The sequence below is a fragment of the Convolutriloba macropyga genome, chromosome 15 (genome assembly GCF_964194025.1).
Source record: "Convolutriloba macropyga chromosome 15, txConMacr16.3, whole genome shotgun sequence".
Taxonomy (NCBI): Eukaryota; Metazoa; Xenacoelomorpha; order Acoela; family Convolutidae; genus Convolutriloba; species Convolutriloba macropyga.
Window position 1 is genome coordinate 44,552,995 of NC_134482.1, and position 13,909 is coordinate 44,566,903.

Genomic DNA, 13,909 nt, shown 5'->3' on the forward strand with positions numbered 1-13,909 from the left:
CATGGCAATAAAGGTTTCCATTTAGACGCCGGAATAACAGGTTTAAGATTCTTACCAATATCAGTGCAAGGCTTGCACGTGGCCGCTTTATTCAAAATTTCTCGGTGCATATACGGCCAGAACGCGTATTGCCCGAGCGTTATCATGCCCCAACTTCCTGGATGCGTTAAGTGGAGGCTTTCCAAGAACGCGTCTTGAATTGAGTGTGGAATCGCAACGCGTTCGTCCACACAAACACATCCCGAGCGAACATGCAAATCCCTCCAGTACGAGAAGAGGTAAGGATTCACTTCCTTAGCGTACTTCTTTTAGAGCAGCGTCCTTACTGTTGAGAACTGCTAAGAATCCCTTTGTGAAGAGTTGCGTCAAGTTGTTCTCAAAGACCTCTTCTTTTGACAATTCTAAGTTGGGGGAAGTTTGTCCGTCATTTGATGAGCGGGTGGTATTGGAATTGGGGGTAGATTGGAATGTGACCCGGCTGTGTGTAGGGGGAGTTTGCGGACTAGATGCAGAGCTGCTCATTTTGTGATTACTGATTGAAAGGATATGTGATGTGTATGAGGGGCAATTGAATTGAGACTGGATTTGAACTGGTTTTGTATTACTGGTAGAGAGAGATTGGAATTGTGCTGCGTTTGCAGAGTTTTCAAGAAGCAACTGAGTTGTATTTCGATTAATGGCAGAAAGCAATTGAGAATTGTTTGTTAAGCCAGGATGCGAGGCACGTGTGGAATTTGTGTGAGGAACGCTGTTAAAGTGCTGTGATTGACAGGTTTGTGGTGTGGTATTTACATAAATTGCTGCAATCGCGTCACGAATGCGGGTAATTGTTGCTACCGCAAATTCCTCGTCATATTTGTTTGTAACTTTTGCTTTTTGATTTGGTTGGCGAAAAATATAATCTACCAGCCCCATTTTTGCACCGGGTATATGTTCAATAATAAAATCAAAAGGTAAAAGACGATCAATCCAGCGTGTTAATCTACTATTATCAGATTTATTTGATCTATGTTCTTTCATAATGGATAGTAATGCTCGGTGATCTGTGATAATTGTGAAAGATTTGCCAAATAAATAATATTTAAAATATTCTACAGACCACACCACACCTAATAATTCGAGTTCATTAATACTATAACGTTCCTCATTAGAGTTGAGGAAACGAGACGCAAGTGCAACTATGTGCCATCCCGAAGGCGAACGTTGTTCTAGTGCTGCTCCTAAACCCGCTCTTGAAGCGTCGCATTTGATCCGTGTTTCCAAGTGAGGATTATAGTGTGTATTTTCTGTGGTGTTTGCAACTTTATCTTTAATTGCTTGAAAATGTGTATCATGTTTGGTGTTCCAAATGAATTTGTATTCTTTTTTAATAAAGGACGAAGGGGATGACACAATTGAGACAAATTAGGAATAAACTTTCCGAGGTAATGAACAGAACCTAAGAAGGATCTAAGTTGTTTTAAATTTTTAGGTGCTGGTAGTGAGGCGATTGCCGCTGTTTTTGACTCAAGTGGAGCTACTCCTGATTGACTAAACTTATGACCCAACCATTCAATTTCGGTCTTTGCAAAATGACATTTAGGTAAGTTAATTCGTAAGTTATCCTCATCTAATTTCTTTAAACATTTATAGACGAGTTTTAAATGGTCATCTTTAGAGCCACGACTAACTACTATAATATCATCCAAAAACAGTAAGTATTTTGAAGTCCGACTAAAGTGTAATCCATTACTTTTTGGAAAGCTGCTGGCATATCAGTTAAACCGTAAAAGCCCGTAATAAAACGGTAAGTTCCAGTTTTCTCACCGCTAATGATATTAAAATTACAGTGTTGAGCCGTTTCCGGATCTAATTTAAGTTGACTGTATGCGTACTTCAAATCCAGTGTTGAATAATATGCTGTTTCTTGTGATGCGGATGTATTTAAATTCTGTTGAATTGTGTCAATCAAATTATCAATATTTGGTATTTGTTTTTATGGATAGATTTATTCTGAACAACTGTTTAATTTTATGATGTGTTTTTCATCAAGTAGTTTTTTAAGTTCTATATTAACGAGTGGTTGTAAATTAATTGGAACTCGTCGCCCTTTTTGATGTGTAGGTGTAAATTCATTATGGAATGTCAACTTTACTGAATGTTTCAAAGATTTACCGACACGGGTGATGAGATCTGGAAAATCAAAAGAGATCTGCCTCTTGATTGGACATTGATTTTGATCAATATTAGCAGCTTGTTTCAATTGTATAACAGAAAGGCCTAGCTTTGGAAATAGATCTCGTCCAATGATGGGTCGGTGACCATCTTCCACGACAGTTACATCAACGCCCGTGGCTATCCAGTCATTACACTTTATTGATGTGTTGATTACACCTACAATCTTGATTATATCATTTGAAAAGGTTTTCAAATCATGTGTTTCGGGTGACTCCACCCAATAGCTTTCGTTGCAATCGGACACCACTGTCCGCCAGACTTTTGTTGACAATAGTGCATACGCTGCCCGAATCCACCAATGCTTTTGTGTATGTATTTCCAACACAAATGTCTAAATTTACAGGTTCTACTTCACGTGTGTCGTTTTTGATGGAAATCGCAGCTACACAGTTATCGTTATAGTCATCGTAATCAGAATCATAGTTGGCATCGTAAATGCTTTTCTGCTGTAGAAGTTTGCTGATATTGTTAACTTGTTCTGCCGCCGTTGTTGAAGTACCTACTGTAGCCGCCTCAGAAACCGAGTCATCTACATAGTTTACTCTAGGTTTCGGTTTACTAGGTTGTTTTGGTTTGCGACAAACTTTTGCAAAGTGATTAGCGATTCCACAATTTTTACAAGATTTTCCACGAGCAGGGCAATTTTGTCTATGAGAAGGAGTCCAGCCATAGCCACAATTTGGGCAAATCGTAGGTTTGACAAATTGATTTGTCGGTGCTCGGGTTCTATTCCACGATCCTTGGACACTATTTATTGATTGACTTGAAATTTCATTTGTAGTGTTGGGAATTGAAGTTCCAGAAATTTTGAATTGGTTTTGTATTCCCATTTCAATTTTCATTGCCACCTCGAGAGCTTCTTTAGCCGTCCGTGTCTCTTTGAGTAGTTCCCTTTGAATTTCACCATCTTGCATATTAGCAATAAAGACATCTCGGATGATCGATTCTTCGTGACCTCCCAAATCGCAGTTTAGGGACAACTCTCGAAGGCACCCGTAGAACTTTTCCACAGGTTCTCCTTTCATTTGTTTCCGAGTGAGAAACGTGTATCGATCAAATGTGATATTTCTTTGCTTCGTGAATACACCATCAAGGTAATCCCAAAGAATTTTTGTTGTCACTCTATCTATCTGGATATTCGGTTCCTGTGAACCGAATATTCGTCTCTCTTCTATTCCCAAGCTGAGGTATATTAGAGAGACTGCTTTACTATCGCAGTACTCCCAAGGTTTTTCTCCACACAGTATGCCAACAAGTTCTATTTTTTGACATCTATTGAGCCACGAATTTTTTAGTTGCTCTTTTCTAGTATGTCGGCCTCGTTCACTTTGAGCCGTGCTGTTTTCGACATCAGCTTCGTAAATGGGTTCTGGAGGTAGAGTGACTTTGTCCGGAGGATCGTCAAGGAGAGTGTCAATTGATATTCCTTCTTTAGCCATGATAGCCAGTTTTAACATAATCTGCCATCTATCCCATCGCAATGGAGGTTCAAGTGTTGGTTTGTCCCAAAAGGGTTCGATTCCCAAGAGTGCACGTTCTTTAGTTGCTGACTGCGCCATGTGATATCTCTGACTGTAGAGATACAATTTGTGTCACTAATCCACTTAGATTTAGGTGAGTGGATTCGAGGCGCGAATCCAACTTTTACTGAATTAGTGGATTACCACTTTTAGAATTAGTAGCAATCGTGTTGCTAATGCAGACCAAATTACTGAGAGTGGATTTCCTTCTCAAATCCAATAGGACTTCGACTAATGCAAAACAGACTAGTTTGAATGCAATTTAATTCAGAAACAAGATTCAAGAGAATGAATAATAATCAAAAGTGGGCGATGTGAACAATCTGAAATATTGACTTTTTAGTCGGCGGTAAATTACTTGTATTATGAAATGATGACTTTTAGTCTGACAAGGACAAGAATAAATTATTTAGTACAACTTAATGAATATGAACTAAAATAAGGTACAACCGTACCACAGGGTCTTTATGAGCCTGTAAAACAATTTCTGGCTTGAAACACGGATACCGGATGGTCTCTTGAATTGGTTCTTAAGATATTAATGTCTTGCGTAATGTCATCATCTTCTTTGCGTAATGTCATCATCTCTGATCCCTATTATCAATGAGTTATAATTGAAATGTGTTTTATCATAACTGATCTAACGAACACTTTTTAGGAAACCATTGTTAATTGCTCTCAAAGGCAATTTGTAGCAAATTTATCTACCCTGTTTGTCTTTTATGCAATTTATCGCTCAGCCGATTTTTCGTCCAACCCATTTGTCCGTCCCGTCTTCAGAAACGGGATAAAGTTATAGTACCCTGAGGTCACTAAACCGTGGCTAGCTGTTGACGAATCCAACCGCTCGCCGGTAGTTTGAGAGCAATTCGCCCGACGTTAGTCGCTTATATTTTAGTTGTTTTTTCAGTAATGTTTTCCTGCTTTTGGGTGTACTGTTGATGCTCTATGAATAAACAGAAACTTTTATGTGATTTTCTTCAATTCTATTCACTTCGATCGGTTTTTCTACTTTTTCATTGTTTTTAGTTTTTTTCTTTCTACCATATCATTCATTTGTTGAGCATAATCTAACTGTATCAGACAATGTGTTATAAACAATTCTTTTGCAGAAGCAGCTTGTCAAATGTTTCCAAGAATTGGCATTGACATGACAAGAAATCCCGAGTCATCGGGCTGTTTTTTTGAAAAGATCTGTTCAAAGTCTTTTTTTGAAAAGATCTGTTTTTGAAAAGTTTTGGTGTCAAATCGGAGAAGTAATTTTGTTGACACCGAAGCATTAATTGGAACGAACAGGTGAGTGGTCTTTCTGCTGGACAGTTTTCACTCTATTTTCAGAGATAAAATAAAGTTGGAACTCAAATTCGATTTCTCGCAATTAGTTCATGCGCGGCAATTTTATTTTTTTAGTGATCTCGATTTTAACGGTATTCTTTTCTGAATGGTTTTCCTAATTCATTCTCTTTCCTTTCAAAGTCTTGTTTTTGTTAAGTCATTGAAAATTCTTAAAATTGTGTTAGAGCTTGGCCTACTGTTTTCTTGATTTCGCCGTCAATCACAACAAATCTGCTTTTTGTTCATTCTTTCATACAATTTCAAATGAATTGCGTGCTTGACGTCATTTTCACTCTTAGTGGAGCGAGCTTTTTGTTCATTTGCGTTTCTGCTCACACGTGACTCATCTCACTCTCAAAATTGACTTCCTCACTCTGAAATTGACTTTTCTTGACTTTAATTCGAAGAGATAAGGCCAAGTGAGTGCGTGTCACTCTAATTGAAGTTTATTTAGGACCATCTAGTAGAAATAATACAGATTCTTAATGAGAATATAAAATCTCAGCATTTAATGGAAAGAATTTTTTGATCTGTTTTCTTTGTTTTGGGGGCTGCATATCTGCAAAGCTGTCGCAATCTGCCAGTCATGGTTTTTTTGAGATCCGGTCGCACATTTGTTCTACTTTTTTATGTCAGTTGGAGGTCAAATTGAAGTAGTCAGGTTCGTCACACTAAAAAATCAATCGAGCGATAAAGTGAGTAGTTCGCAAGTGAGCGTGCTTTTCTCACATTGATTTCAGACATCAGTTGGTAGCTAATGGTTTTTGATTTTTATTCTAGGATTTTTTTTAGTTTTGTCTGTATCTGCTGATCTTTTTAATATCTTGTGACCGAGAATAATTAATGACAGGTCTTCTTGTTTCTTACTGAGACTTCATTACTTTAACAATACTTGTTTTCTTAAGAAAAGCGTTTGTGCATTTTCAGTTTTGACCGTATTCGTTGTTCTCCTGTCAGTAAATATCATTAGTGACAATTGTTATCGGCTTTTATTGGGATGTAATTGAATGTTCTTGCTTTTTAAGTTCCTAGCTCTTGATTTCAGTGAATTCGTCAATACGTAGAGTTTGATTTTTTGACGTCTGAGCGTCATTAATGGTCTTTTTCATGTTTTGTTGCATAGGCTCAATAATTAAAGGTCTTATCGGCTTTATAATGAGGCTTAGGTGAATCTACCGAATGTTTCATGTTGATAACCAATGGCTTTTTTAAACATTTTTCTATTTCTTTTTTTAGAGATTAATCAGGAGTTTTGCATGTTATTATTGTTCATTTTGATGTCCTTTTGATTAAGCTCAGTTATGACAGGTCGTATTGTCTTTACAATGAATTGAATTGGTTAGGTGTTCCATCTGATAGTTTAGGATATTGATAGCTTTGACAGTACTCCTTTTGGTTAAAAAGTTTTTTGTGAATTGATGAGTTGTGCCTTTATTTTTTTTTTTGACGTTCTCTGGCCAAGGAATGCTACTGCAAGTTTTTGTCTGCTTTATTTTGAGGCATAAATATTTTTTGACAAGAGTCATTAATGAAAAGTCTCGTCGGCTTTCTAGTAATAGTCAAGTGAACGTTTTTGATTTATTTGATATACATGTTTTTCTGTTGTTTTCCCCAGATTTTTCATAGTCGTTGAGTCATATTAATGACAGATCTCATCTGAGGAGGCTTTATTAGGCATATTTGGATGTTAATAAGGTTTTTCTTCGGAATTAACAGTTTTAATGAGTTTTGGGATTACTTGTTTAATAGCCGTCTCAACTTCTCAGCCGGCTATTATAGAGCTCATATTTTTTAATATTTTACGTTGTACTAAATTTTTTTTGCTTTACCTTAGCAGTTGCTCAGCAAAGCAATTCAAAATTAACAGAGTCAGTATCAAAAAACGAAATCAGAATTAGAAACGGGATAAACCCATAAAGACCATTTTAGATGCCCGTTACTGGAACTTTGTTAATAGTTACCATCTCTAATGGGTATTGGTATTGATAGTAGCCCCTGTGTCGTTTCACTACGAAACAATTTATGTTCAGCTCCAAAATGAGATCAAAATAGTTTACAATTAAAATTGATTGTATACAAATTTTTTTTTCATTAGTTTTTTGTCTTCTTTCAATCCCAATCTTGGTTATGGGAATCAACGGCGGCTATTTTCCGGCAATCTTCGGGGTATGTTTATTGTTTTTGTCCCATTTTGTCTTCCTTGGTTTCTTCAAAACTGTTGTAAGTGTTTTGAGGACGTGTTATTTGAGTGATAATTTAGATGATGTTTTGGTATTGAAATACTTCGACACTATAGGTTTTCTAAAAGAGGGGGAATGAAGGTTTACTTAGATCTATGGGTATTTTCTGCTTGTTGTCCTCTATTTACGGTTAAATGCTTTAGTATGATGGAAAGCTGCACCTCTGATGTTATTGATATTCAGGTCCTCGTTTTTTAAATTTTTTGGAGTGTAATTCAGGACTTTATATGCTAGGTTTCTTTTTTTATTTTTTGATCACGTTTTTCATAAATCGATTGAATTGATTTTAGAATTAGTTCAGCAATTATACGCGAATACGTTCAAGCTCGAGAAGTGAAATCGAAAGAAACGGGATAAGCCAATAAAGCTCAGGCATCAAGACCTAGTTGGTAGAAACTTATTTCATTAAATTATCAAAGCTCCTAATGCTATACTGCTATGTTGTATTCGTATTGATGTTAGTGTGGTCCAATAGTTTAACATATTTATCGCATCTAATGAAACTAGACCAGATTAGAAAACTTTTTGACACTAAAAATTCGAATCTCATCAATTTTCTCTTCATTTTCCTTTGCTGTTTCAAGCGCAGTGTCAGCCTGTGGGGTTAACGGTGGTTTTTTGTTTTTTTTTCCGACAATATGCAGCTTTTTGTGAAAATCTCTTTAATTCATCATAAGAATGACTTTTACATGACTTTTCATGTTAGCAGATTTATTTGGTGATAGTTTTAAGTGTTCGTTTTTTTTTGAATTTTTTTGGAAATGAAATTGACTCTTCTTGAGCTTAACATGGACCTTGCAATAACTGAGAAGATTTGCGATGACATGAAATAATGTTAAGCACAAAATAAACTCCCACGATTTTAGTGAAATTGCTGTTACAAAATGCTTAAGCTGTGATACGGTGCCATTGAATTTGAACGTTTTGTATAATGTATTTTTTAAATAAAATTTTAAAACTTAACTATTATTGGCAATGAACGAAGACGTTCGAATTGTCATAAACTGTTAACCACGAAAATGTTTATCTTCACCAGATTTTGGTGAATACTAATTTACAAATTGTTGTCTAATTACAATATGTTTTTCGGACCTTTTCTATTATTCGCATGAAGTTTTGTTGACCAGGTGTTCCAAAAACCAGTTTCCATGTCGCATGAGACAGACAATAATGGACAGTGAGGAGTATTTGTACTGTAAATTCAACCACAAGGGAAACTCCCTCGCAGCTGCTGGCAACTCTGGCCACATCCAGCTGTTCACAGTGACCGCCCAGCACAGATTGAAGGCATTCGATAAGAAACTGGACCACGAGGCTCCTGTAGGCTTCTTTTCGTGGTCTCCTGATGACAGGTAAATGATGACATAACTTTGAAAGCAATCATATTCTACCGACTTAAACTTAATATTGAAACACTGTCGAAACTGATGGCTAGCTTTGTAATAAATAAATAAATATATGGCAAATATCCCGGTAGTCGATGACGCGGAAAAGGTCTAAGCTTGATTTTTCTAATATTGGTTTGTATAGCCTATTGAAAAATGGGTCTAGCCATTAAATTTATGTATATGCTAAAGTTCTATTAATATTCCATATAAGTAGTCTTGCCGACTGGGCATATTGTATGAATATATGTGATGTGTGTAGGTATCTGTTGAGTTGCGGTGCTCGTTCGTCCTCCAAGGCTACAGTGTGGAGTATGGCCACAATGGACAGAGTGGTGAGGGTGTCCAATGGGCCAGAGGACTGTCTCACCACCTGCTGCTGGCTACCAGACTCAACACACTTTGCTGTTGCGGGTACATTAGAGCTTCATGTTCTCAATCAATTCCATCTTTCAATACCTCTCAAACAACTTTTTTTTGCATCTATTTGGGTCATTTTAGTCTTATTATTGCGCTTTTTTTCTCTGGCCATTTTTTTGTCTTAACAATTTAATTTTTCTGTCCTTCACTTTTTGTTAGGCACAATTTAAATTGCGCTCCTTGGCAATTTTAAGAAGTTGCGACCAATTGGCAGCAATAAACTAATAAAAGCCGAATCACAAGTGCACCGAAATTGTTATTTCAATTTATATCCAGGTACTGGTCTATCACGTGCTCTGTGATATCCTTGAAGCCCGTTACTGAAATTATACCCGATTATAATTTGACCACCACCTCCACTTGTGCGTCGGCAGAAGCACGTGTAATAATGAAAACTCACAACTTACACCAAACTAAGTCATTATGTTGATATCTCAGCTTGAATCGTTGTACTGAAATGGTCAAAATTCACTTTGTTCTAACTAGGAAACCATGCCGATCGGATTCGGTGTAGTGGCTACATCAACACCCACCCCACCCCACACTCTGTCAATAGACTATTGGACTGGAACTTGTTAAAATATTAAAATATTAGGATCTATTCTGTCCCCCCTCCCCCCCCCCCCCCAGCTCAGTGAGCATCGATTTTTTATGACCCCCAGGCTCACATGCTATTTTCTTACATAGTAACGTGCTATGCAACAACATATAATTTGGGATCTTTTCCGTTTGTGCCCCCCAGTACGTTATGCGCCCCCCAGTTACAGAGCACGTGCCATTACATAGTAAATTACTATGTAAAAATATTGCACGTGCGTCTGGGGGGTGCAAATAATATGCGCCCACTAAGCTGGGGGGGCACAAACGGAAAAGATCCATAATTTGTAACTGGGGGTCATAAACAACACTGTGGGAGCCGAAACAGAAAAGATCCAAATTTTGTGAACCGACGTTATAAATATTGTGCGACGGAACGTTAAGTTGTAATTGCTTCCTATGAAAAAGGTTTTATTGGAGTAGCTGGCTGAATGGCATGTTTGAAGGAGCTCTTCTAATTTCTGCTGGTTTCTAGTTGACAATACCTGGTCAAAAACAGAAATGGGATGTTTGCTGTCCAAAATTTGTGGAAATTTCACTCAAATCATCCCTTGCGTAATATATATCGACATTCAATGGCACTGAACATAATTATTTCCTTTCAAACAAAGTTTAAAGCAATTAGGTGGGCCCTGTTCTCCTTGTATGCAATTTTGTTTGTTGGTTCATTCGTATGGACGATTATACATGGGCATTGGGGACAAAAAATTGTTATGCCCACTAGCGCACTAATGTGAAATCCATTTGAATGAAGCCGATATGCAGATGAATGTCAATATTGGCAAACCACAGAAGCTCAGTTTCTAAAAATTAGATGTCAGAATTTGTTTTATTTTGGTTGATATTTAGGGATCCAGGGCCACTTCTACCTCTGTGACCTGAGCGGCAACATAGAGAGTTCGTGGGAGGGTATCCGGGTGATTGCATTGGCCGCCCACTCGAAGGAGAATACGGTGCTAGCTGCTGACAACCACAACAGAGTCAGGTACCTAAAGAAACGACCAATCATGCCAAACTTTACTTTCAGAAAAACCTTATCATTAAGGTTGATCAGAGAAACTGCTCAAAATGTTCTGTTCAACTGTGGACAAATTGATCGCGTTCGTAAAGTTTGGTAAACGCTGGCTAGAGGGCTCAGCCGACTTATTGTCTATAGATAGTAAGAATGTGAATTGATTCACACGCTATATTTTACCCATTTGTAGTATATATTGGTTTTTAGAATAAAATTCACACCGATTTCGCAATAAATAACACTCGAAGTTATGGTCTCTCAATGTGCTGTTGTAACTAATTAATAGTTGCCCTCATCTTCTCAGCCTGCTATTATAGCGGGCCTACCGTTTTAAAACTTCGTCGAACAGAAATTTGTTTGCTTCAACCTTAGTTGACAGCTTGTTAATAGCCGCGTCAGCAATTCCAGGCGGCTCTTATTGCGCTCATAATTTTTTTGCTTCGTCTAACAGATTTTTGTTTCGTCTTACTGTGACGTCATTTCTGCTTTTAGGTCATTGTATCGTCTTACCGTGTCGTCATTTCTGCTTTTAGGTCAATTGCGTGACATACCTCACTAAAAAAAATGATTTCTGAACTCACTTATGGAACTTTAAATTTTATGAACATTTACTAATTAAAAGTCAATAGTGTGCATCTAAGTAGTGCCAAACTTATGTGCCCTAATTCCTGAGTAATAGAGTCTTGATTTTTAATATCCAATATTAATTTTGAAAAAGCTCCATTAGGTGTCTCATAAAAATGACAGTCCGAATCTAACCCAAAAAGTTTGGTGGTCTATTAAAAAGCTGTTGGTCGATCTGTCAAACTGACTTCTTTGGTTGTTTCAATTCATGGTAGGCCACAAGCGTCTATTGCGGCTATTTTACGGCAATCTGCCGCCTATGTTTCAACATTTTGCCATTCAAACTTTTTGACATCTCTGGTCGATCTCAAATTTCTGTTATGCAGCATCTGCTCCTCAAAGCAATCTAAATTGGACATAGTCAGTATTGGGAAAGAGAATAAAGATAGAAACGGGATAAAGCCCAATTTTAGATTCCCTCTACTTGAAATTTCTTCTTATAAGTTTTAGTTACCACGTTTAATGCTTATTGGTTTTGAATCTAGATATTATCTAGGCATTATTTTTTACAATCGAATGAAATTAGATTGTATTGGTGCTCTGTTTTTTGTAAGATTTTTTTTCCACTTTTTTCCGTTACTTAGAGCTCTCAAAATGGAAACAACAGGTAAAGCCGTGTCGCCATTAAATTTCGTTAAAAGCCGTAAGTTGTTTTTAGTAGCCTTTCTCGCTGGGAAGCTTATAAGTTAAATTTTCAGATACATAAGTCCTAAATTAACTTTTGTCATAATGGAAAAATTTCAACTTTTTGCCATTCAACATTTTGCAAAACGTCTTTGGCAGGCCGTTATTTTTTTCTGTCTTTTTTGAGCTATATGTTTTGGTAATGCAAACATAAACACACAAATTGGTAGTGTGTTGTTAGGTATTTTGAAAGTTTCTGAATTTTCTTGAGTTTTGGAGCTTTGGGGACCAATGAACTTAGATTTACTGGATAGTTTTTATCGGTGATTTTGAAGATATTCACTTCCCGACTGCTCTGCTGGCTTTTGAAACAATTTTGTTCTTTTTTAATTGCTGCGTCACTAATTCCAGACGGCTATTTTTGCGCTCCAAAATTTTTTGCTTCGTCTAACAGGTTTTTGTTTCGTCTTACCCTGAGTTCTTGGAATTGACTTTTTCAATGACTTAAGTTTCTTCTACTGCTTTGCAGTTTAAATTTGTGTTCGTGACGTCATTTCTGTTTTTAGGTCGATTTCGTGACTTACCTCACTCAAAAAAATGACTTCTGAACTCACTTATGGAACTTCAAATTTATGAACATTTACTAATTAAAGGTCAATAGTGTGCATCTAAGTAGTGCCAAACTTATATGCCCTAATTCCTGAGTAATAGTGTCTTGAGTTTTAATATCCAATTTTAAATTTGAAAAAGCTCCATTAGGGTTTTTCCTTTTTAGAGCAAATGTGTCTCATAAAAATGACAGTCCGTTTCTTACCCAAAAAGTCTAGTGGTCTATTAAAGAGCTTGTGGTCGATCTGTCAATCTTATTCCTTTAGTTCTTTTAATTCATGGTAGGCCACAAGCGTCTATCGTGTTTATTTTCCGGCAATCTGCCGGCTATGTTTTTATTTTTTGTTCCTGTTTTGTCATTTTTAAGTTTTTTTTCACTTTCAGGGCCAAAGAGTTTTAGGAGTCGTAAATGGGTTTGTGATTATATTTCAGCTAGATGCACTCAGTTTCGAAGATATTGACAATGAATTACATCAGCATTTTTTTTTGCTCTCAAACGAAGTTTGTACCAATTGCATTTGCCCTGTGGTCCTTTTTATGCCATTTTTCGCTTTATGGCGTTTTGTATATCGGTTTTTAGAATAAGTCACACCGATTTCGCAATAAATAAAACTCGAAGTTATCGTCTCTCAATGTGCTGACCTAACTAATTAACAGTCGCCCCCATCTTGTCAGCCTGCCCCCCCCCCCCCCCAACTTCCCCCCTCTCCCACATCAGCCCAACCAATGGCTTCACCCCCTCAATCTTTACTCCTACACATCGGTCAGGTCATAAGGACGTGGTCCCCTGCCGGTCAAAGACCCCCCCCCCCCCCCCCCAGCATTGCCCCCCGCTCCCCATCAATCTCCCGCCGGTGCACCCCTACCCCCTGTTGCGCTCACCTCATGTCACTTCAGTTAAGCTCAAGCTTGCTACTCACGAGGTAAACCGATCGCCGGTCGTTTGAGAGTAATTTGCCCACGATAGTTGGTTATGTTCATAAATTTTGATGATTTTATCAAGATTTTCGAAAAATATACTGATTTCATGTTTTCGGACTTATAGGATCCAATAATGTTGGATTGAAATTGAACGTTTTTTTTGTTTGCGGTCAGAAAGTGAAATCAAATGAAACGGGATAAAGCCCGGGTACTAAGACTTCATGTTGAAAGACTTAAGTGCGTTGAAACCCCCCCCCCCCCCCCCCCCCCCCCCCCCCGTGAGGCTGGAGGAAGCTCCACCGAGAACCTTGATATAGCCAAAAGCATATCCTAATGGGTGTCATTTGAGTGCAATTTGACTATTGTTGCTCTCCCCTAGATTAATGGGGCTAAAATATAAAC

General features: G+C 37.5%; 1 protein-coding gene across 2 annotated transcripts in view; it reads left to right on the top strand.

Annotated features, from left to right (window-relative positions):
• Window positions 1-13,909, top strand: part of LOC142354397 (WD repeat-containing protein 26-like) — a 46,952-nt gene that overhangs the window by 19,080 nt on the left and 13,963 nt on the right. For both annotated transcript variants that reach the window (XM_075406675.1, XM_075406674.1), the window contains exons 6-8: window positions 8,440-8,664; window positions 8,960-9,111; window positions 10,564-10,699. In XM_075406675.1, coding sequence (XP_075262790.1) covers window positions 8,440-8,664; window positions 8,960-9,111; window positions 10,564-10,699 — 513 coding nt within the window. The remainder of the gene's footprint in view (window positions 1-8,439; window positions 8,665-8,959; window positions 9,112-10,563; window positions 10,700-13,909) is intronic.